The sequence below is a fragment of the Corvus kubaryi genome, unplaced genomic scaffold (genome assembly GCF_017639235.1).
Source record: "Corvus kubaryi isolate FWS band 111438036 unplaced genomic scaffold, C.kubaryi_AGA036_p1.0 split1-37355, whole genome shotgun sequence".
Lineage (NCBI taxonomy): Eukaryota > Metazoa > Chordata > Aves > Passeriformes > Corvidae > Corvus > Corvus kubaryi.
In genome coordinates, this window is record NW_024582078.1 from 1123671 (window position 1) to 1144680 (window position 21010).

The 21010-nt window shown below is 49.4% G+C and overlaps 1 protein-coding gene and 1 long non-coding RNA gene across 3 annotated transcripts; one reads left to right on the plus strand and one right to left on the minus strand.

The window, feature by feature from the left end:
• Positions 1 to 2028: 2028 nt before the first annotated feature.
• PTPN22 (protein tyrosine phosphatase non-receptor type 22) lies at positions 2029 to 19528 on the plus strand. Its single transcript, XM_042013542.1, has 21 exons — positions 2029 to 2229; positions 5145 to 5253; positions 6253 to 6329; positions 7218 to 7313; positions 7701 to 7739; positions 8168 to 8239; positions 8314 to 8373; positions 8759 to 8901; positions 9695 to 9761; positions 10788 to 10865; positions 11388 to 11480; positions 12841 to 12917; positions 13889 to 14616; positions 15648 to 15734; positions 15879 to 16009; positions 16705 to 16732; positions 17096 to 17176; positions 17470 to 17573; positions 18180 to 18210; positions 18967 to 19044; positions 19352 to 19528. Exons 1-21 carry the CDS (start codon positions 2143 to 2145, stop codon positions 19414 to 19416), a joined length of 2331 nt encoding a protein of 776 aa, XP_041869476.1. The 5' UTR covers positions 2029 to 2142; the 3' UTR covers positions 19417 to 19528.
• On the minus strand, positions 19138 to 20767 carry LOC121657634. 2 transcript variants are annotated; one of them, XR_006013678.1, is made up of 3 exons: positions 20466 to 20767; positions 20194 to 20264; positions 19138 to 20041 (listed from the first exon to the last, which is right to left on the minus strand). It is a non-coding gene; the product is annotated as an uncharacterized LOC121657634 (long non-coding RNA). The 2 variants fall into 2 exon arrangements; XR_006013677.1 differs by having other exon boundaries at positions 20194 to 20767.
• Between the last annotated feature and the right edge of the window lie 243 nt (positions 20768 to 21010).

Here is a 21010-nt window from a genome sequence, read left to right on the forward strand (position 1 = left end):
TCTGGGCCCTGTCTGGGAAGGGACTTGGAGCTTCTTTTATCCAGACCCCTTTCTTGATGAATGAACAGGTCAGCAGACTCCAATAACTTCTAAATATTTATTTCAGCCGATCTTAACAGAAATTACTCCATTTGCAACTAAACCATGCCCGTAGCTGTGTGTAGCTCCAGGAGCATGGCTTTGCTAAACGAAGTCCTGCCGGAGTCAGCACCAAACTTCCCTTCTGGCTTCTCTGTCTCAGGGTTTAATTTGTTATCTCAGGATCTTGGAAGCTCAGTTTGCTCCCCTGGTGGGAATCAAAATAATGACTGGTGGGCTGTAAAAAAGCAGTTTTACAGCCCCCACTTGGTGCTCTCCCAGGGGAAGGGATGGAATCAGCCTGGGAGAGGGTCGTAGGGGGTGGTGGGTCACTCATCCTACCGTCTGCATCCTCTTCCTGCCAGTCCCTTTAAACCTGCCTCCCTTTCTTTCTAAAACACACACACAGGAGGGTTTGGGTTGTTTTCAGGAGAACTTGGACAGTTGACAGAAAGGGCTGTGCTACTTTTCCAGAGGAGAACTTGGGCTTTTCATTGATGTGACTGGAGAAAAGCTGTTGTGCTTCTTCCAGACACTGCAAGCAGAACCTGACACGGAGCAATGTGTAAAAGAGATTTGCTACCACTACAAACAAAAATAGTGAAGTTTGTTATCAACTGGTTTTTCTTCTTGTGTTTCTCTTAAATTTAGCAGTAAAAGTGGGCTTCACTCCTACTCAAGCCTCCAGGTTAGTGCTTAGTGCTGCAGACTCAGCAGGTGAGTGTTTGTTTTAAAACGTTTCCATTAGTTATTCTAAAGGTCACTCTCCCTCTCAGGTGAGTCCAAGGCTTATTTCTGCAAAATTAGCATTTGATATTTTAAACTAAGAGTGATTAGCAGCCCTTTGCCTTTTAGCTACTGAATACAGAAATCCTGGAGCTGCTCTGTACCCCATCTGCGAGGAAACATGGAAGGGGACACATTGAATGGCCCTAGTTACAGTCAGGGAGAGAATCAGACTTGGTACAATGAGTTTGAAGCCTTTGTGCAACACATGAGGTATTGGAAATATGGAAGATGTGATTCTCATCTCTTTTGGTTTTTTTTTTTTTGGTTGAGAATTGTTGTTTTTGGCTTAGTTTTGTTTAGCTTTCCTCATTTCTGCACGTAGAGAAGATGGATGGCATTCCAGAACTGTGCTCTCTGCCTCCTCTCCCAACCTGGGAATGGCCTCCTTTACCTGTGGGGTTTTTCAAGTGTTACAGAGTGAGAGAGGTTAATCAGGCTGGCATCATTAATTTGACCTCTATAGTCTGCTGGGGTTGGATTTGATCCTCTCTTTTGACAAAAGCCATGGGATGTGGGGAATTGCAGCTGGAAGAGTTGACCTGAAGCACAAGGATGGTTTTCCTCTGTTCAGAAGTCGTGCAGTCCAGGGCAGTAACACCTGTTTGGGTGTCAGCATCTGCCTGAAGGATTCCTTCAAAATATTTTACAGCTGATGCGGGAGGCAGAATAAAACTTCCATCCCTGGAAGTGTCCAAGGCCAGCTTGGATGGGGCTTGGAGCAATCTGGGGTAGTGGAAGGTGTCCCTGCCCATTGAGATGAGTTTTAAGGTCCCTTCCAACCCAAACCATTCTGGATCCTACATTAAAAGTGTGAAGGGGAACTGTAGATTTCCCATGCTGTTTTATGGACTCTTCCAGTCACATTCCAGGTTTGAAGCCCTCCTGGTGGATCACAGCCCCTTGGGACATGAATGCTCCCCAGCTGCTCCCTGTGCTCACCCCTGGGTACCCCTGGCAGTGATGGCTGGACATGGTGCTGGAGGAATTGGGGTGATGGGGGGCTCGGACTGGTGTCCAGCATGTCCCCACCCCTGCCCTCGGTGCTGCCCACCCCGTGCCAAGTAGGGGTGGTTTGAAAGGAGGGCACGAGGGCCCTGTGCTGTGTGTTCTGTTGTGTTGTCTGACCAGGATTATCTGCTACGCACTAATTTCCTTTCGGGCTGTGATGAAGTCAGAAAACCACAGCCAGCGCTCCCCGCGGTGCCTTCCGCTGCGGATCACTTGACATGTCCCTTCCCAGGAGGGCCAGGCCAGGCACGCTCCGGCTCCGGCACCATGGACCAAAGGGAGATCCTGCTACAGAACCTGGAAAGGGTCCAAGGCAAGAAGCTCAGCCGAGGAGAGTTTGCAGAGGAGTTTTTGGTGAGTTCACTCAAGGCTCAGCTCAGTGTTTCAGCTCATGTCGGAGGGAATCGCTCGGTCACTTCTCAAACACATGACAGTGAGACTTTCTAAGAGTTTTTTAATAGACACCCAGGAGTTAACTGGGCTAAGAGGGATGTAAAGACATGAGAGGAATGTAATGGTTTGCATTTGAACTGTTTGCTTTTTAGCTAATTACCCGAGTGCTTCCTGTTTTCTGCTTGCCGAATGCACTTGTCGGGACGCGGTTTCACTTTGCCTGGTAACAGAACCAGGGGGACAGGGAGGAATATGGAGCTTCTGGCCCTGGTGACACAACTGAGGATACAGGGAGGAATATGGAGCCTCTGCCCCTTCTCGCCATTGCAATCTGTTAGACCTGTGGCACACGAGTTCCTACCAGGGATCTCCGGTTTCTCCTTGACTTACCTTGTCCTTGTTTCCATGGAGCACAGGTTGCCCAGAGCAGCTGTGGCTGCCCCATCCCTGGAAATGTTCAAGGCCAGGTTGGACGGGGCTTGGAGCACCCTGGGACAGTGGAAGGTGTCCCTGCCCATGGCACGGGGTGGAATGAGATGAGCTTTAAGGTCCGTTCCCACCCAAACCATTCTGGGACCTGGGATCTGTGTGCTCTACATCCAGCAGTGCTCCTGGCCCCTCCTGGAAACTACTTTCTTGTTCCCTCAAGGCAATAGCTGCAAAAAATGCTAATGGCTCCCACCACCCCGTGAGTTCTGCATTGCCCTGAATTTGTGAGCTCTCCGACACATTTTTTGGTTTGGGTGCCAGGGATGAGGCTCAGATGCCAACGCACCATCTCATGGCTAAAGCTGGTGGCTGGAAATGGCTCTTGGTGTATCAGCTGGAGGCAGGTGGCTCTGACAGGCTGCCTGGGCTGCTCTGGGAGGCAGTGACATTGCCCAGCTTTAACAAACAAAGGGAAGGGTAAAACTGGTACCTCTGTGAGATCTGAGATGTGCCAAACACTGGACCAATCTCTAGCTCCGGGTTACTGAGGGGTCCCCACAAGCTCCAGCCCTGCTCTGTCATACCAGTGAAATCTGACACTTCAAACACTTGGGGAAAGCTGAGTGTTTGGTTTCCAGGTGTCTGGGGTGGAGGGAAGTGATTAATCTGAGCCTGCAGTGACAGTCTGTTGTTCCATGGAACAAAGCGCTGTCACAGCCTGCTGAGTTTCCCCTCTCTCTGCCGGGGTGTCTGTGCGTGCGAGGCAGTGGGCTCTGAGCCCTGCTGCTCAGGCTGGCTCCAGAAGCCTGATGTGTTCATTTCTGATCAAAATGGCAGGCGGAAATGGTCAAGGCTGCATTTCCTCTTGTATGGGATAAGATCTTCTTAGAGTGACCTGATTTGTGGCCACTTGGGCAAGGCAGTGGCCTCACCAGGCCGTTGTGCTGGCTTGTGTTTCCAAATGTGACAGAAATATTCAGTGCCATTCCTCCCCTAATTCCTGCCCTCTCCTTGTGGGACCGAGCATTTGTACGTGCAAGTTGTGGTGATGTTACTGTAAATGGCAGTGGGTTTGTTGGAGTCCCTTTTTTCTGTCTGTGCAGCCTCACAGCTGCACACTGCCCAGGCTCCCCAAGGAATGGGCACGGCCCCAAGGCTGCCAGAGCTCCAGGAGCATTTGGACAATGCTCTGAGGCACAGGGTGGGATTTTGGAATGTCTGTGCAAGACCAGAAGCTGGACTCAATTATTCTTGTGGGTCCCTTCCAGCCCAGGATATTCCATGATTCTGTGATTCCCACTTGCTTTTTCATACCTAGGCATTGCCCACACAGTTTAATGTCAGATTATTCAGGGACAGAAAAGTCAGATGATTCAGGGCCTTGGCTCTGAGAAGACTGACTTTAGTATGGAGTCATGCCCCTTCCATGAAAGCTTTCCCTGGAAGCTGGGGGTGTACTGAAAGGAGGCAGGGGAGGATGTGACCAAAACCAGAATTGCTCAGAAGGCTACAGGGATGTGGAGGCCACAAAACCCATCCTGCTCCCACAATTTCTGTCCTACTGTGTCTGCCCCACGTTCTTAATTAATAGAGGCTGGACACATGGACTGTCCCGAGCCTCCTGTGCCTCCTCCCTGACTCATTCCATCAGATCTCTGAGATTTAACTCCTAGGGTATTGTGGCTGAATTTTGTGGTTTAAAACTGCAGTTTAATATTAAAAACCAACAACCCGGACACAAAAATATGAAAGAAAAAATACAGTGGGGCTGGTGCTTCAGAAGCTGATGGTAACAAACAGTATGTGTTACTTAGAAGCTGGTGGCAGTGAAATAAAATTCTATGCTTTGCCAGGAGAAAGATGCTTTAACTCTCTGTGTGTGCTGCAGCTTTATCCTGAAAATGAAAGAGATGAGAGATTTTCAGCCCTAAATGTCTGTCCCAGGACTCCTCTCTTCCCTTTCATCAGTCCATGGAGCCACTCTGCTCCAGTTGCTTGTGCTCCCTTAGTGGCTTTAGCATCGCTGCTTCCAGCTACGGACAGGAGCACCTCTACCAAAGTGAGAAAAATCAATAGATTTACCTGTCCTTTCTGGTATCATTTGCTAAAGGTGCTTTGACACTGTCACTCCTCTGATCTGGGTGCCTTTTGTACTGACAGTAATTCCCCCGGGTCTCACTCACTTGTGAGGGCGATGCTTTGTGTCACTTCACAAGCCGACGTGTGGGCACTGCCTCAGCACACACTTTCCATTCTTCAGAAGCTGTGCTGGGGCTCTCAGGTTGTTCTGTCTATTCTTGCTCTGAGAAAAGCCACTCAGGAAAGAATTAATGGTGCCGACCTTGCTTTGTGGTAGCAAACACGACCCCTCGAGACCTTCGTGTGCTCTCTAGTAGTGCGCTGGCTGTAGCACGTCTGCTGTAATTTGTTCCACTCTTTTTTCACAGAAGCTGAAGAGACAGTCAACAAAGTACAGATCGGATAAAATCTACCCTGCAGCAGTGTCTGAGCAGCCAGAGAATGTCAAGAAGAACAGATACAAGGACATCTTACCTTGTAGGTTGGAAATGGCACATGTTCCTACTCAGCCTTTTGTTTTTCTTGCTTTTCTTGTTCTCATCCTCTGGTGCCTGCCTGCACAGTTGTTGTGTGTGAGCATCTCACTGCTGTTTGTTGGCTTTGAGTCCTGCTGTTCAGATGCGGGGCTTTGGCTGCTGCTGTGCCTGCTCTGGGGGACTTTGGCACATATCAACGCCCTCAGGCACATGGTGGAATTCTGGGGATGTCCTGTGCAGGGACGGGAGTTGGACTCGATGATCCTTGTGGATCCTTTCCAACCCAGGATATTCCGTGATTCTGTGATATTTTCTAGAGACAGAAGGACTCCTATTCACTAGGAAACACATCCTCCAGTGATCATCCTTGCAAGCTTCCCGGGTAGCATTGCAATCCCTTGCATCCAAAGGCCTTTGGACAACTATGTCTCCATGATGTACAAAGCAGACAACAGGCAAAACCTGCTGTGGCTTGTCCTGGCTTGATGCAGTGGTCTCCAAAGGACAGTCTGTCCCAGGATCAGAGCAGACGGTCTCTTTCATCCGTTCCAACTTGGAAAAGAAAGTAAATCACAGAATAATTGAGGTTGGAAAAGACCTCCAAGATTGAGTCCAGCTTTCAAACCTTTGTATCTAACGCCACAGACCTGGTTTGAGCCTGGAGTGCGTTTAGGTGGTTTCGGGCTTGGCTTTCTGCATGGTCAGAGGGGATCAGCGTTGCACTGGGGCAGTGGCAGCTCCTGCAGCTCTCCCCTAAAGCCTCCCCAACTCTCCGAAAGGATCTCGTCCATCCCCTGTGTGTGTAGGAAGAGGCACTTCTGAGCAGGGCTGTGGGAGGTGTGGGAGGTGTGGGAGGGACATCAGCTGCTTGCACAGCCACCCACCTGCCCTGGATGAGCTCTCTGATGTGAATGCTCCCCCAAAGCACCTTGTGCTGCCCTCCAAGGACTCAGTGACCGTGAAAGACAGACACTGACTGCTGCTTCTCCTGCTTTTGCAGTTGACCACACCAGAGTGGAGTTGTCCCTGATTACATCTGACACAGATTCTCATTACATCAATGCCAACTTCATCAAGGTATGCCCTCTTTTGTGCCGTTTTGTCCTGCAAAGGTGTTGGTCTTGCCACCTCTTGTGCCAAGAGGAGCAGGTCAGGGGCTCTGGTGAACCAAAGGGCTCTGCAGTAATTTCTGGGCTGTGCTCAAGGATGACTGATGTAAGAAGATGTGTACAACCAGTGAGCCCTGCAGAAACCCTCTGTGCAGCACAGAGGCACCAGGCTACAGGGCAGGGGACACACTCGTGCCGGGGCCACGGGTGGAACAGTTTGTGGTTCACAGCCCCAACTTCCTTGTCGCCGTTGCTGCCTTTGGTGGGTGACAGTGGTGCAAAATTGCCTGTGGCCAGAGTCACCTGGGCTGCAACCAGTGCAGAGGCAGGAAACCTTGCAGTGCTACACGGCTGGGACCCGCTGCTGGGGCGAGCAACGGGGCACGTCAGTGTGGGGCAGTGCTCCATCAGCAGCTCCACGTGTTTTGGGACTGTCCTGGGCCTACAACCCTTCTCTGATTGACAGATGGATAGATGGATAGATGGATAGATGGATAGATAGATGGTTGGTTGGTTCCCTTCATTCTCCATGACAGTGACCCAGGGCTCTTCTGCAGGAGAAAAGACCTTCCCAACAGGATCATTGTTCATTCTGTGGCCACATCACCTTCAAGCTCCCAGAGCACTGTAAGAACTGGTGCTGGTCTCAGCTCAACCCCAGCTCCCCAGCTCGGCCCTGCCTTTTCTTTGCACATCACTGCTCAAGTTAATGTATGTGTCCAAAATTCAACTATATGAAAGTCCTTCTAAATTCTTAATGGGCTTGCTGATAGAAGTAAATACAGAGAGAGGAATGACTTTATTTCTGCTGGTGAACTATGCACAGATGTGTCCATGTCTGGCTTGAATGTTCCAGGGTGTCTACGGGCCAAGAGCATACATTGCAACCCAGGGTCCTCTCCCCACTACTGTCATTGACTTTTGGAGGATGATTTGGGAGTATGAAGTCCTGGTAAGGTGCAGATTTATATCTAAATATAAAGTTTTTATGTCCTTTTTTTTAAGAAAAGTTGTCCTTACATCCTGAAGTCCTTTGTGAGCCAGGGTTTCACTCCAGATGTTGTGTGTGTCCCACATCTCTACCATCAGCCTCCTCCCACTCGTGCCAAGGCAGGAGTCTGCTGGTGGCTGTCCCTGCCTTTGGGTGGTGGCTGGGGAGGTCCTTGTGCCAGGCTGTGGGTGATGTCCCAGTGTGACTTGTCTGGCAGTCGGGGCTCGGGGGAAGGCAGCCCACAGAGTTTCCTTGTCACTGATAAGTACCCGCAAGAGCTGAGTTTAATTTTGCTGCCTGGATAAGAAACTTGTGCTCAGACTTTTCTAATGAACTTTCTTCCTGCAGGTCGTGGTCATGGCTTGTATGGAGTTTGAAATGGGGAAGGTGAGTAGTGTGTCACAGATGGCCTCTGAGTGCCAGGGCAGGGTGAGAGATGCAGATTTTTATTAAATCCCATTAGTGACAGCGAGTTTCTGTTTGATATGAGCTGTTTTCTGAGTCTCCAACTACAAATGGTCCCATGGGAGATGTCCCTGCCCATGGCAGGGGGTGAAATGAGATATCTTTAAGGTCCCTTCCAACCAAACCAGTCTGGGATTCCATGAAATTCTTTAGCCATTTCCGGTAGCATAGAGAATCTCTCTGGAAAGGCAAAACCAGCAGTGGCAGCTGCAAGGAAGGGGAGGCTGGAGCTGGACAGCAGCAAGAGCTGAGCCTCTTCCCAGCGTGAATTTTGTCCTGAAAAGTGAAAGAGGAGACAGCACAGCTGGGCCAGTGGGGAATAACCAAACACATCCTGCTTGTCCCAACAGAAGAAGTGTGAGCGGTACTGGGCGGAGGAGGACGGCTCGCCCCTGCACTGTGGCCCCTTCGCCATCACCTGTGTGAGTGCAGCCACCCCAGCACCCTGACCCCCCCGGGGCACCCATGGAAAATGTGACTCTGACTTCTTCTGCAGGAGGCTGAGGAGAAGAGGAATGAGTATGTGATTAGAACTTTAAAGGTGACCCTGAATGAGGTAAGGAGGAAAGGTCAAGGCAGAAAATGCACCCGGGCTGGCTTTGTTATATAAATAATATATTGAAATATGGTACATTTTGTGCAGAAAAGTTTAGACTGCTCAGGCTGCTGAATTAGATTTGACAGCAGTTGAGGGAACAAAGAAAGTAAAAAATTCATTAAGTCAGACCTCAGTTTCTGAAGGTGTTTGTCAGTCATGGCAAATCAGACTCCGGGTAAGTGACGCCAAGAATGTCATAAAATAGCTCCTGCAGCAAAACCAGCTGCAAACTGTTCCTCTGCCCTTTGCCTGCTGATGCAGAAGGGAGTTGGAGATGGAGCAGAAATCCAGCTTCCCTTGCCATGCCGACATCCCAGACCCTGCCACTGCTCTTCCTCTGCAGGCAACCCGCACCATCTACCACTTCCACTACAAAAACTGGCCGGACCACCACATCCCCTCATCCATCGAGCCCATCCTGGAGCTCGTCAGGGACGTTCGCTGCTACCAGCCCGATGACAGGGTCCCTGTCTGCATCCACTGCAGGTGGGTAACCTGGCTGCCAGCAGGGAAGGGCTGCTGGCCCCCAGACCCCTGTGCTCCCACATCCCGAGGGGTCACAAAGCAGGGAAGATGGCCAAGCCCACAGCCAAGCTCCTCTTGTAGGGAGCCCTAAGGCAAAGGGCTCCTCTGAGGACAGCCAGCATGGCCAGGGGGCAGGGAAGGAGGCAGCAGCAGGCCAGCAACACAATCACAGAATCATGGAATTGCTTAGGTTGGAAAAGTCCTTTAAGATGGTCGAGTCCAACCATCTGCCCAGCACTGCCAAGGCCACCACTAAACCACGTCCTCAAGTGCCACATCTACACGTTTTCTCAATGGTGACTTCACCACTGCCCTGGACAGCCTGTGCCAGTGCTTGACAATGCTTTTGGTGTAGAAATTTTTCCTGATATCCAATCTAAACCTCCCCTGGGGCAACCTGAGGCCATTTCCTCTTGTCCTGTCCCTTGTTAGCTGGGAGAAGAGACCAGCACCTGGCCAGGGAGTTGTAGAGAGTGAGAAGGTCTGGGTCAGAGATCACCACCACTGGGCATGTCCGTGTGTGGCTGGTCAGCACAGGAGGACTGAGAGCAGTTCTCAGGGGATGAGCTGTGCCTCCCAACCCTGTGCAGCAGAGCCCTGCGTGGGCTGAAGCTGCAGCATCATGCAGGTCTGCACCTTCTGCTGTGTGGAAGGGACAGGTGGCTGTGGGTCTTCTCCAAATATCCTTGTCAGAAAACACAGTGTGCCCACCTTCTGAGCTGTGCTGGCAACCCTGCTGTGGCTGTCATTGCAGTGCTGGCTGCGGCAGAACCGGCGTCATCTGCGCCATCGACTACACCCAGAAGCTGCTGAAGGATGGGGTGAGTGCCAAGCCCTCACTGCCTTCGATGGCACCTGCACCCCTCTGTCCCTCCCCAACCTTCCCTCTCCCTTTCACCTCCTCTGACTGCACTCAGGTGGATTTCAGGTGGATGGGAGCTCCCCATGGCCTGACTGGAGAACGCTGGTGAACAAAGTGCTGATTCCCCATCCCCACTTTGTGCCACTCCTCTCTCTCTAGACACTGACAGCATCACAGCAGTGGGGCAGAATCCCCCCTCCACTGCTCCCTCTGGCCAGGCCTTCAGCTCACAGCACACGGCCCTGTGCCGACCTTCACTCTTCAATACATCTTTACTATCTGTATTTGTCTCTCCGCACTTACATATCAGATACTCAGCATTTCCAAACCAGCACCTTGCTTTACTCTGACTCTCCAATAACGGTGGCACAGGCAGTAATCCCTGGCCTCAGGGCAGGTTGCTGGGACTCAGAGGAGAGCCTGATGTCTTTTGTTCTACCGTTCCCTGAACCCATCCAACAGGGAAATCAGTGTCACGTCCTCTGTGCTGCCCACAGCTTAATAACTAACACTCTAACACTCTGTGGAGTGTGAGACAGGAGGAGGGAGGAGGGTGGTTTGTAACAAATAAAACAGCACTTAAAGCAGGCTCTTTGTTAAAAATTCTTGCAGTAGCAGGCCTGGATTTCAGACAGTGCTCTGAACTGCATCATGACTTGGAAGCTTCGTGGAATTAGGCCTGTCTGTAATTTTTATCAGAGAAATCATAGAAATCATGGAAAGACTTGGGTTGGAGGGACCTTAAAGATCCTCTCTTTCCAGCCCCCTGCCATGGGTAGGGACACCTCCCACTGTCCCAGGTTGCTCCAAGCCCCATCCAACCTGGCCTTGGACACTGCCAGGGATCCGGGGGCAGCCACAGCTTCTCTGGGCACCCTGTGCCAGGGCCTCCCCACTCTCACTGGGAACAATTCCTTCCCAATATCTAATCTAAATCTCTTCTCTTTTAGTTTGAAACCATTTTGTCTTTTCCCTTTCTCGCCAGATTGTTCCAGTGAACTTCAGTGTGTTCCGTCTGGTCCAGGAAATGCGCACGCAAAGACCTTGCATAGTGCAGACCAAGGTAGGTTTGGGGAATGTCACCAACTGGTCCATGCCGGGACCTCACCTTTTCCCCAGGAGGGTTCACAGCAGGGAAACCCAGAGCAGCAGTGCTGGTGGGAGCTGGGGTGTGGAGATGTTGTGCAAAGTCCCTTTTCTGAACAGAACAATGATTTTTCAGAAATTAATTTGGTAGCTGAGCGTTTCCTTGTGGACAGCTGGGACAGCACTCACAGTGTGATTTATCGAACGCTTGTGCTGGAAACCAGGAACTGTCCAGGCAATGAAGTGGGAACTTTTCTCAGCTGCAACAGACTGAAGAGGAAGCTGAATACAGAACAGCATTGTTTGCACACCCAAAAACCCCCCAAATGCTTCGGTGTGAACCCTGTGAGAGTCGTGGCTTCTGCCTCTTCTCAGAATTCACACCCTGCCACTGGACAGGAAAGGCAGCTTCTCTCAGGGGTGCTACTTGATTGGGAAGAGGTGCCATTTACAGGTCCCACCGGTGCTGGCTGTCACGTTTTTTCTGTCTGGAATGCAGGAGCAGTATGAGCTGGTTTACGATGCGGTGATTGAGCTCTTCAAAAGGCAGATTCAAGCACTTGATGCCCAGAAAGATTTTGCTACTTCACAGGTAAAAGTCCCAGGACAACCACCCTGCCTCTTGCAGCCTGGGCACTCCAGCTCTAACCTCAGTTCCTGCTGCAGACTTGGGATGAATTCCCATATTTTCTGCTCCCCTTGATACCCAAACTGAGTCTCTTTTGAAGTTAACCCATGAGAATCCAGCTCTTCCCCTAAATGTGCAATGCTTATCACAAACAAGACCTAGATTTTCTTCCGTCTCAAAACCATTTTCTATTTTCTCTATATATTTATGATTGTTTAATGTCATGAGTGAATAGAAAAGCATGAACTTTCTACAGGAGGGACTGATTTCCATGGGGATGTTCCAGAGAAACTTGTCTTCATGGAGTTCTTGGAAGCAGCTGAGGGATTTTTAGATCAGGTTGGGAAGGTCCAGGTTGGGAAGCTTGGGATCACGAGGCAGTGAGGCTGAAAGTGTTACCTCGTGTGCTAGTGAGGGAATCAGCACCACAGCCTGTCTTTGGGAGGACATAGGGGGAAATATCTTGTGAAAAAACATGGCAAAGTCTCACAAATCTGTTACACCTCTGAGGAAAAATAATGTGATCTTGGTGTGAAGCTGCACATTAACATGAAGAGCCAAAACATCTCTGCTTGAGGTTTTCTTTGCTCTTGCTGTTCTGTGACTGCCAACATGAGCCTCACTGGATCAAATCCAGGAAAGTAAATGCATCACAGCAAAGGCTGGAAGGTCACAGTGAGCTCATTTTGTCAGAAACTTTTATCTAAAGAATTGGGAAGAGGATCCTGCAATGGGACTCGTGCCTCAGTTTTGCCATAGGATTTGCAGGATGTTCCAAGCCAGAGCTGAGTGAGAAAAGAACTGGGAAAAGCCTTTTTGGCCTGGTTAAGGACAGTCTGTGAGCAAAGGTCACACAGAGCTGGGCTGACACAAAATGCAGAGGACGCTTCAAGTCAGGATGTGGTTTTGTAGCTCTTGCCCAAAACTCTCGCCCCCCTAAACCTCCCTCTCCTCTGAGGACACTGTGCAGAGCATGGGGATGGCCATGAGCTGGTGTCACAAACAAAACCAGCACCCAGCTTGCCCAGTGTGGGCTCCTGAAGGCAGAGTGTCTGCACAGGCTGCCTGCCAGCTGTTTGGCACAGCTGGATGGTTGTAGGGCTCTCTGTGCTCTCGATTCAGAAAGGTGCTGGCAGGAGTTGTTCTTCAGGAAGTTCTGTCTGCAGTTTTCAGCTCCACCTTGGTGTTTTCAAGTTGCTGCTGATCATTTCCCAAGTGCTTTAGTAATTAGAAGTAGTTGGCAAAAATTCCGACTCCTGAAGCAGCACGTTGGTGTTTGCATTCTGCCTCCTCACTCTTGTTTGCCAACATTTCCTTTCCCTAGGAAGGAGCAGGGCATCCTGCAGCCAAGCCGGTCCTGACTCCAGTGGAAGACATTTATGGCCTGAGTTTACTCACCTGGTAAGGCCTCAGCACAAGTATCCCTGGTTGGTATTTGCAGTCACCCACACAATTTCAGAGAGGTGAACTTTTTGATGTGTGCTTTGGAACACTTTAGCTCTCAGGATCTGCTGCCTCCCTTGAGTCCCACTTTGACCCTCATGTTTTTCCTAACAAAATTCATAGAATCATAAGGGTTGGAAAAGTCTTCTAAGACCACCGGGCACAACCATTAACCCAGCACTGCCAGGTCCAACACTAAGCCGTGTCCCCAAGTGCCACATCTACGTGTTTTTTGAATACTTCCACAGATGGTGTTTCCACCACTTCCTTGGGCAGCCTGTTCCAATGCCTGATCACCCCCTCAGTGAAGAAATTTTTCTTAATTTCCTAATAATTCCTGCTCTTCTCACTGATGTGTCTCAGCCTCTTCCCTGTGTGTCATTATCAGTCCCCTTCTTCTGCCCTGGGCTTTGTTTCACGCAGTGTTTCACATATGAACTGAGAAGAGTATGAAACAGTATAAAAACAGTCTCATGCACATGGAGACACCAAGGGCTGGGTTATCCCAGCCCTCTGCCTGGCACGGAATGTCCCCCCAGTGGTCCCATCTTCCATCTGCACATTCCACTCCAGTGCCCCTTGCTGCAGGAATAGCAGTCCTGAGGATCCAACTTCCCAATACCAGCAGCTTCCAAGGGTGGTGGGATCTCTCTGTGGGCACTGTTTGGGATTGCAGTGTCCTCTTTCTGTAAATAATTTTGCTTTTTCATTCAGTTTGCTGGCATAAAGGGGCCTCCTCTGTTCACCATTTACTGGTGTCGAAGTGGAGCACAGTCCTTCCCTGTGCTCCTGGCTTGAGGCCGAGTTGGGCTCTGCATTCCCGAGGGAATTGCTGCTGGGAGCAGTGCTGTGGGCCCCGTTAGTGGGCTGACATTTTCTGAGCCCTCAATGGCCTTGACTCCACACCACTTTTTTGTGCTTTACTGCAGCTCAGAGCGAGAGGAGCAGGTTGCACACCAACACCTGCCTCTGCAGCAGGAGGAGCACCAACGTCTCCATCCTGCGGCACAGAGCAAAGCGTCCCTGCCCTCGCCGTGTGCCACGGCAGCACAGCACAGCTCTGCCCAGGGTGTGCCCCCCATCAGACAGGCCATCTCCTTCGGTGCTTTGAACTTCGTCAGCCGCAGGAAGGCGGCTGCTGGCGAGCCCAGGGGTGCTGGGGATGCCCCTCAGAAACACCGCAGCTGGGAGCTGGACCTGGAGCCAAAGGGAGCAGGCGGGAGGGGGCCTGGTGCCAAAGCACCTCTGGCATGGACTGTATCGACCCCTCTAGCCCTGGGGCAGCAGGGACAAGACTGGGAACGGGATGCAGGGGATGCCAAGCCTGTTTGGAGTCCACAGGGGCCAAAAGCCAGTCACCCAAGCTTCCAGGATGGATTTTCCCCTGTGGACCCAAACACCTCCAGACGAGCAGCAGACGCCCTCCCAGGCCAGAGGCACCAGGGGCAATACCCTCACCCTTACCTGTGCTCAGCAGAAGACTCCTACTTCTCATCACTCTCTCCAGACAACCCCGTGTCCCCCGTGTTTCCCTTTCTGGAGGGGCAGGATGAGCTCCTCCGTTCTTGCTCTGCCAGTGCCCCACTACCGCCCACCACAGCCAGCTCCCCATCGTCCCACCACACTCCCCTGAACGAGGAGAGGATGTTCCCCTTGGGTGAGTGCTACTGGGACAAGGGGACACATGGGACAAGGTCTCTCTGGACTGGGGCGTGCTGGAGGGAGTGGTCAGTGTGGTCGTCTGGTGTCCAGGGAGGGCTGTGGCTGCTCCTCAGGACTGGGTTCTCATGGGAGCTGAGGGAGTAACTGGTTTCATCCTCACACTCTTTTCATCCTGCCTTAATTTTTTTCCACAAGCACTTTTAGAACAGCATGATTTTTGTGTTTGAGTTACACAGCTGCTCTGAACCCCTGTGTCACCTCAGAGCAGCTCTCACAGGGTGTCAGGGACTGGTGCTGACCAATTCTTACAGCAAGGTGCTCCAAAAAGCATTCAGAAAGCTCCCAGAAATGGTTTTTTCTGAGGATCTTATTTTCAGGCCAAACCCTACTCTTTGCTTCAGAGTGTCATGTGGGGGACACTGAAATCTCACTGAGATTGAGAGATCCAGGACTTCAGGGGCCCTGAGCTACCTGATCTACTGGGTGACACCCCTGCCCATGGTGGGCTTGTTGGATCTAAATGGTTTTTAAGGTCCCTTCCAACCCAACCCATTCTATGATTCCATGATTCAACACAAGTATTTTGCCCAGATCTGTATCCTTAAATCCATCACCTGTCATACGAGGAAGGTGGAATTATTCCTTGATCTGGTTAGTCCTGGTCCAGCTGGACATTTCCTGTTGTCCACAGCTTTGGCACTTGCTCCACTTTGCCCTGCCCAGGCCCCTCAGCATTCACTGTCACAAAGACATGCTCGTTATCCCGGTGCCCTTAGGAAGTTATGCAAGTTGCAGCCCAAGCCAAGGAGCAGCAGAACCACCAGCTGTGTGCCTGGCTGTGTTGGGTTATGCTCATTTTCCTTGTGCAATTGGTGCTGAGAGCTATTTGGACGTTTAACCAAAAGTTTAGAGGTGTTTAACCTTAATGCCTGGTGCGTGGCAGGGCAGGAGCAGCCCTTTCCTCTATACAGGCCTGTGGTCCCCCTCATGTCCTGCCATGCCAGTAACCTGTGTCTCTCCAATCAGCCCCCCTGCCACAGCCAGATGATGATGATGATGCTCCACCCCTGCCCCAGCGCACCCCCGAGTCCTTCATTGTGGCCAGTGAGTTGGGTAAGTGATTAACAACATTAAATATGGGTCTGAGAAGCACTGAAGGCTCACCTGACATCGGTGTGGTCCCATAGCATCCGGCAGTGTCTGTGCTCTGGCTGCCTGGGGTGAGAAATGATCTCTCTGGTGTTCAATTGCTTCTAGGACAATTTCCTCTGGCCACTTCAGATTTCCAGCTTCCAGACAGAAATCCAAATATCGGAACCTCCTGGGAGTGGAGTGGTGAGTCTCACTCAGAGGGGTTTCCTGACCCTGTGAGATTGAGACCATGTAAGGTAAGTAAGTGGCATTTTACCTCTTTTCTGGCATTATTTCTATGCCAATCTCCTTATCACATTTCCTTCTATGAGAAAGACTCTAGTTTTGGCACTTTGTACTTGCCATAAATTATTTCATAGAATCACAGAATCATGGAATGGTCTGGGTTGGAAGGGACTCTTAAGATGATCCCATTCCACCCCCTGCCATGGGCAGGGACACCTTCCACTAGACCAGGTTGCTCCAAGCCCTGTCCAACCTGACTTTGAACACTTCCAGGGATTTCAGGGCTCAGGATTGGGAAGAAGACATGGCCTCAGTCCAGCCCCTTCCTATCAACATCTACTTTACTCCAAACATAATTTTTTGGGATTCTAAGACCAGTACAGGGTAACAAACATATTGCCCCTCATTTAGAGAAGGATAATGAAGACAGGACATTCGTGTTCTGCTGAGCTTCACACAGCCCTGTGGAACCAACAGGAGCTGAACAAAATTTAGGCATCTCTTGATCATCCCATAGCTGAGTGACAGCTCTGTGAACTAGAAGAATAAGGCACAAGTCTGTCTTCCTTTACATGAGCGTGGAGGTGTGTGTGGGAGGGTGTTTGCACATCACATCCTTTCCTCATCTTCTCTGGCTTCCTTGTGTGCAAGAAGACAACATTTGGATGCGGGAATTTTAAATACCTGCCTTGTTTTTTGTTTCCAGAGTGTGAAGCTTTGGAGCCCACGAACAGGTATAAGTTTAATACTGGGATAATCTTTGTAATTAAGACCTGCTTTTTTTCTGAAACTGCTTTATTTAGTAAATGTGTTTAAGGCCCGTGCTCAGTGCAACGGAAATTGTTGCTAAATAGTTCTGCAGCTAAATAGTTCTAACCAGAACAGTTCTGCAACCAAATGAACTGGTAGTTTTATATTTCCTAATCAGTTCCTGCCTCATCCTGTACATGAGGATGTTCCTTGCAGGCTCCTCTTTGTCTGCATGTTGTGTGTTTCCTTTGAGACAACTGAGATAAGATGGTTGGTAATAATTTATATATATATATATATATTATTTTAAAGCTAGGTAACCAAGTCTTTTATTTTTGCTTTCTCAGAGACAACCCAGGATGGCTCTAATTCTCCTCCTCCGCTTCCTGAAAGAACCCCAGAGTCGTTTGTTCTCGCTGAGGCAGCAAGTAAGTGCTGAGCTCTTTTCTCGGGATGTAACTGAGGTTTTACACTCACACCTAAACCTGTAGGTTTCTGAGAGCATGGCCCACTTGTTCAAAGCATTACAGTGTAGTGCTTCAGCACTTCCCTGCAGGAGAGTACAGCAAATACAATGAAAATAAACACAACTAGGGAACCTGCATAAAATTTCTAGAAGTGCTGCATTAGAGGAGATGAAAAGCAACAACAAAGCACTTGGAAAAAAACAGGAGGATTTACGAATGACCACTGAAAATGTATGTATGATATATGTTCCCAGGTCTGCAGCCTGCTGCAAGAAATTCCTCGAGTCCTGCAGGTTTGGGGAACAAGGGCTCTGAAACATCATCCAAAGAACTCATGAAATGCTTCAGGAGGAGCAAGGTAAAAGAAACAAAAGAAAAGGTGTGGAAAAGGAGAGGGTGAGAGAAGGGCTGGCTCTGGCACAGCTGCTGCTGCTGCTGCCCTCTCACTGCTAACTGGGGGAACAGGGCCCTGCTTCGAGACTGCTCGTGTTTATGGCAAGAAAAGAAGAATAATAAAAATATTCTGATGTAGAAGTGCAAACACCTGCCCTGTCTGCACTGGGAACAGGGTAATGCAGCCCTGCCCAGGGCAGGGGTTATGCCCCAGCACTCCATCCACCTGAGTGCCAATTCCTCTGGGAAAAAGTTGCTCCAGTGGAGTCTGAGTCTGTCCTACAAGGACAGAACCATCACCAGCCTCCTCTTCTTGAGGCTCCTGTTAATTATCCTCGTGAGCTTGGGGTGTTATGGTGGAACAGAAAAGCATTTGAGGAAAACAGCAAGAAAAATACAGACTGGAGGCATTTGGGCTGACAAGGAAAAAGCCAAAGAGAGTGGCACAAAGTTTGCTTTTATGAGATGTGTACTTGTACATTTACCAGTGAATTCCCTTTACCACAGTAACTGATGCACTGCTTCCTACATTTTTTTTCCAACTAGCCTTTTTCTATTTTTTCTTTAACAGAGCTTGAAAATATTGAAAAATATGAGAAAAAGTAAGTCTTTCAGGCTAGTATCTTCCCAATGGATTTGAGCAAGTATTTAAATGTGTGGCATGGAAATATCAAGAACCTGAACTTTTCCAGTGTGAAATTCCCCACACTTTGGAGCAGGGCACACAGAGCTGTGCCAGCTGAGCACCTTCTCACCTGGAGAGCTGTAGCTGTTGTAGGAATGTCATAAGGATGATGTGCTGACCTTCAGGTGCCTTGGGGACAAATTACCAAATTCTTCAGGTCGTTCAAACCTGTGTTGCAGGACCCTACAAATGGGAGATATGGGTGCTGGGAGAATGTGAGCCCCAGCCTGGATTCTGACCAGTCTATTTGGAGCACAAATAAGGAATCTCTTACTAAAATCCCTTTGGTCTAAAATTAAAAGGCTTACCTTGAAAACAGGACTGCTAAAAAGCGTTTAAAGCACTTCTGAGCAAACGTTTTCTCAGCAGAAAAATTTACTACTTGCTGCAGTAGTAAATCCACTCTCTGTAAATATGGGATTGCACAAATTAAGGATGGAATTGTTCCCTGTGAGGGTGGGGAGGCCCTGGCACAGGGTGCCCAGAGCAGCTGTGGCTGCCCCTGGATCCCTGGCAGTGTCCAAGGCCAGGCTGGATGGGGCTTGGCGCTGGTTTGGTGGTTGGACTGGATGATCTTAGAGGCCTTTTCCAACCTAAAGAATTCCATGATTCCTTAAGTTCAGCTCTGGAAGTACCAGTGACCAACTGCTCCGGTCTCATTTTTTATTTCTAGGCATCTGCAGTCCATCTTCACTGACAAAATCATCAGAACCTGCCCCAACAAACTCTCCGAGGTCTTTCCTTAACTTTGGTATGTTTTCCTCTTTGTGTTTTGGTAGGAAGAACCTGGTTCTTGGAAATCTAAATGCCAGGCAGAACACTTACAAACTACAAACACTGCAGATAATGCTAATCGGTTTTTACACATTTAGTTTTTACACATTTACAACTTTATTCGCAGCTACAGGATGTTGCTTTTCTGTCATATCTTAAAGCTTAGGAAAGATCTGAAACTACAAGTATTTTCAAATCCCGTGTTATTTTAAGGGATTACATAATCAGCATTTATAACATACAGAATTTGTTGCATTAAAAATATATATATAATTTCTTCCTAGGCTTTGCAAATCGATTTTCAAAACCTAAAGGACCAAGAAATCCACCCCCAGCATGGAAGATTTAGATGCATTTTATAGACTCGGCATTGCAGATTTGCAAGTCCTCCTGAAATACTTGGAATGCCCATCCCAGTGAGGCTTCCATCCAAATAAACACATCAAAAGCTGTTTCACGGTGTTGGCAGCTCAGGCACTACTTGCACATTCACTGGAGTTTAAAAGTAAAGAATATAAAAGTACCAGCAGCCTTCAGTTAATTCACAATGGGATGGAAGGCAAGCCTTGGAATACAAGTTTTATCCTAAGGAGGGACATATTTTTGTTGTGTTTTGGAATGTAATCACTTCAGAAGGATGGATTTGAGCATAAACTCAAATGGTTTTTGATGATGATGAAGACTATGGAATGATCTGGAAAGCCAATGGAGCAGAGTGAGGTGGATCAAGACCCTTACTCACATTTGTAGTCTACTGTAATCAAAGACACTGAGATGTTTACATTACTTGGACTAAGAAGGAATTAGCATTGCAGATTTTAGAAATAACATAAGCTTTTTGTTTCTTTCATCTGAGTGAATCAGAGCATTTGTCTGGATTTTTGGGCAGTAAGTCTTAAGATGGTGATTGATCCCATAGAAACTACACTGTTGTAACTGGACTGCACAATTGGCTGACCCAGCTGTTCTTCCATCTGGAAAAAAAAAAAAAATCCCAAATTACCACGACAGCAAGCAAAATAGTATTGTATTTTAAAAACAATGCTGTTCTTAAGGATTTGTGATCCTCCAGCACAGAATTTCAGGTGGGAACAGGGAAGACGAGATTTGTCGCGAGATTCCTCACCAGATTCCACTGCTGCTTCCATCAGTGGGGAGGGATAAAGATGCTGAAAATTGCTTTATATGATCGTTTTCCTGTAAAGACAGAAAACAAAAACAAAAAAAAACACAAACAAAAAAAGGTGGGATTTGGGGAATTTGGTCAAGAGGAATCTGCTGACCACTGCTGGAATGGAAAACTCAGCTGGCTTAAAGTTGGAGGAATAGCCGATATTGCCTTTTTTATTACTGAAGTCATGGGTTTTCTTAACAGCAGAAAACAGTGAAAGCCTTTACCCAAATTATATTCCTGTTTCTCCCAGGCTGGACGGAGTTCGGAGCAACCTCGTGTAGCCGAAGGTGCCCCAGCCCATGGCAGGGGGTGAAACGAGATTTTTCAGTTCCCTCCCAACCCTTAAGATTTTATGATTCAATGAATTTATTCCATCCCCTTGCCACGGGCAGGAATGGCCTTCTTAGGCTCGCTGCAACAGCTCCACATCATCTCCCTCGCGGGAAAAGCCTCCGCAGCACCCCGCGGCCGGTGTTTAATGGACGAAGCACTTTAGAACAAGCGACAACGCCGTGAAAATAAAGCTTTTTACCCTTCCCCGCTGCCCGGCTCCCGCTTCCCTCAGCACCTTCCCACCCGCCCCCCGCCCCTCACGTGACCCGCGCCGCGCGCACGCGCCCCCCGCTCCCGAACTACACGTCCCAGGGTGCCCCGCGGCGGCGCGTGCGCGGCGGCGCCCGGCGCTCGGGCCATTTAAATGTGTGTGAGGGAGCCCCTGAAATGGCCGCGCAGGTCGCCGCGGTGCCGCGGGCCCCGGAGGAGCCGCCGC

Excerpts from the sequence above, each read along its gene's own strand:
- PTPN22 (XM_042013542.1), top strand. The coding sequence starts at position 2,143 with ATGGACCAAAGGGAGATCCTGCTACAGAACCTGGAAAGGGTCCAAGGC. Across the intron at positions 16,733-17,095 it reads GCTTTGGAGCCCACGAACAG|AGACAACCCAGGATGGCTCT; the intron begins GTATAAGTTTAA and ends TTGCTTTCTCAG. Across the intron at positions 19,045-19,351 it reads GAGGTCTTTCCTTAACTTTG|GCTTTGCAAATCGATTTTCA; the intron begins GTATGTTTTCCT and ends ATTTCTTCCTAG.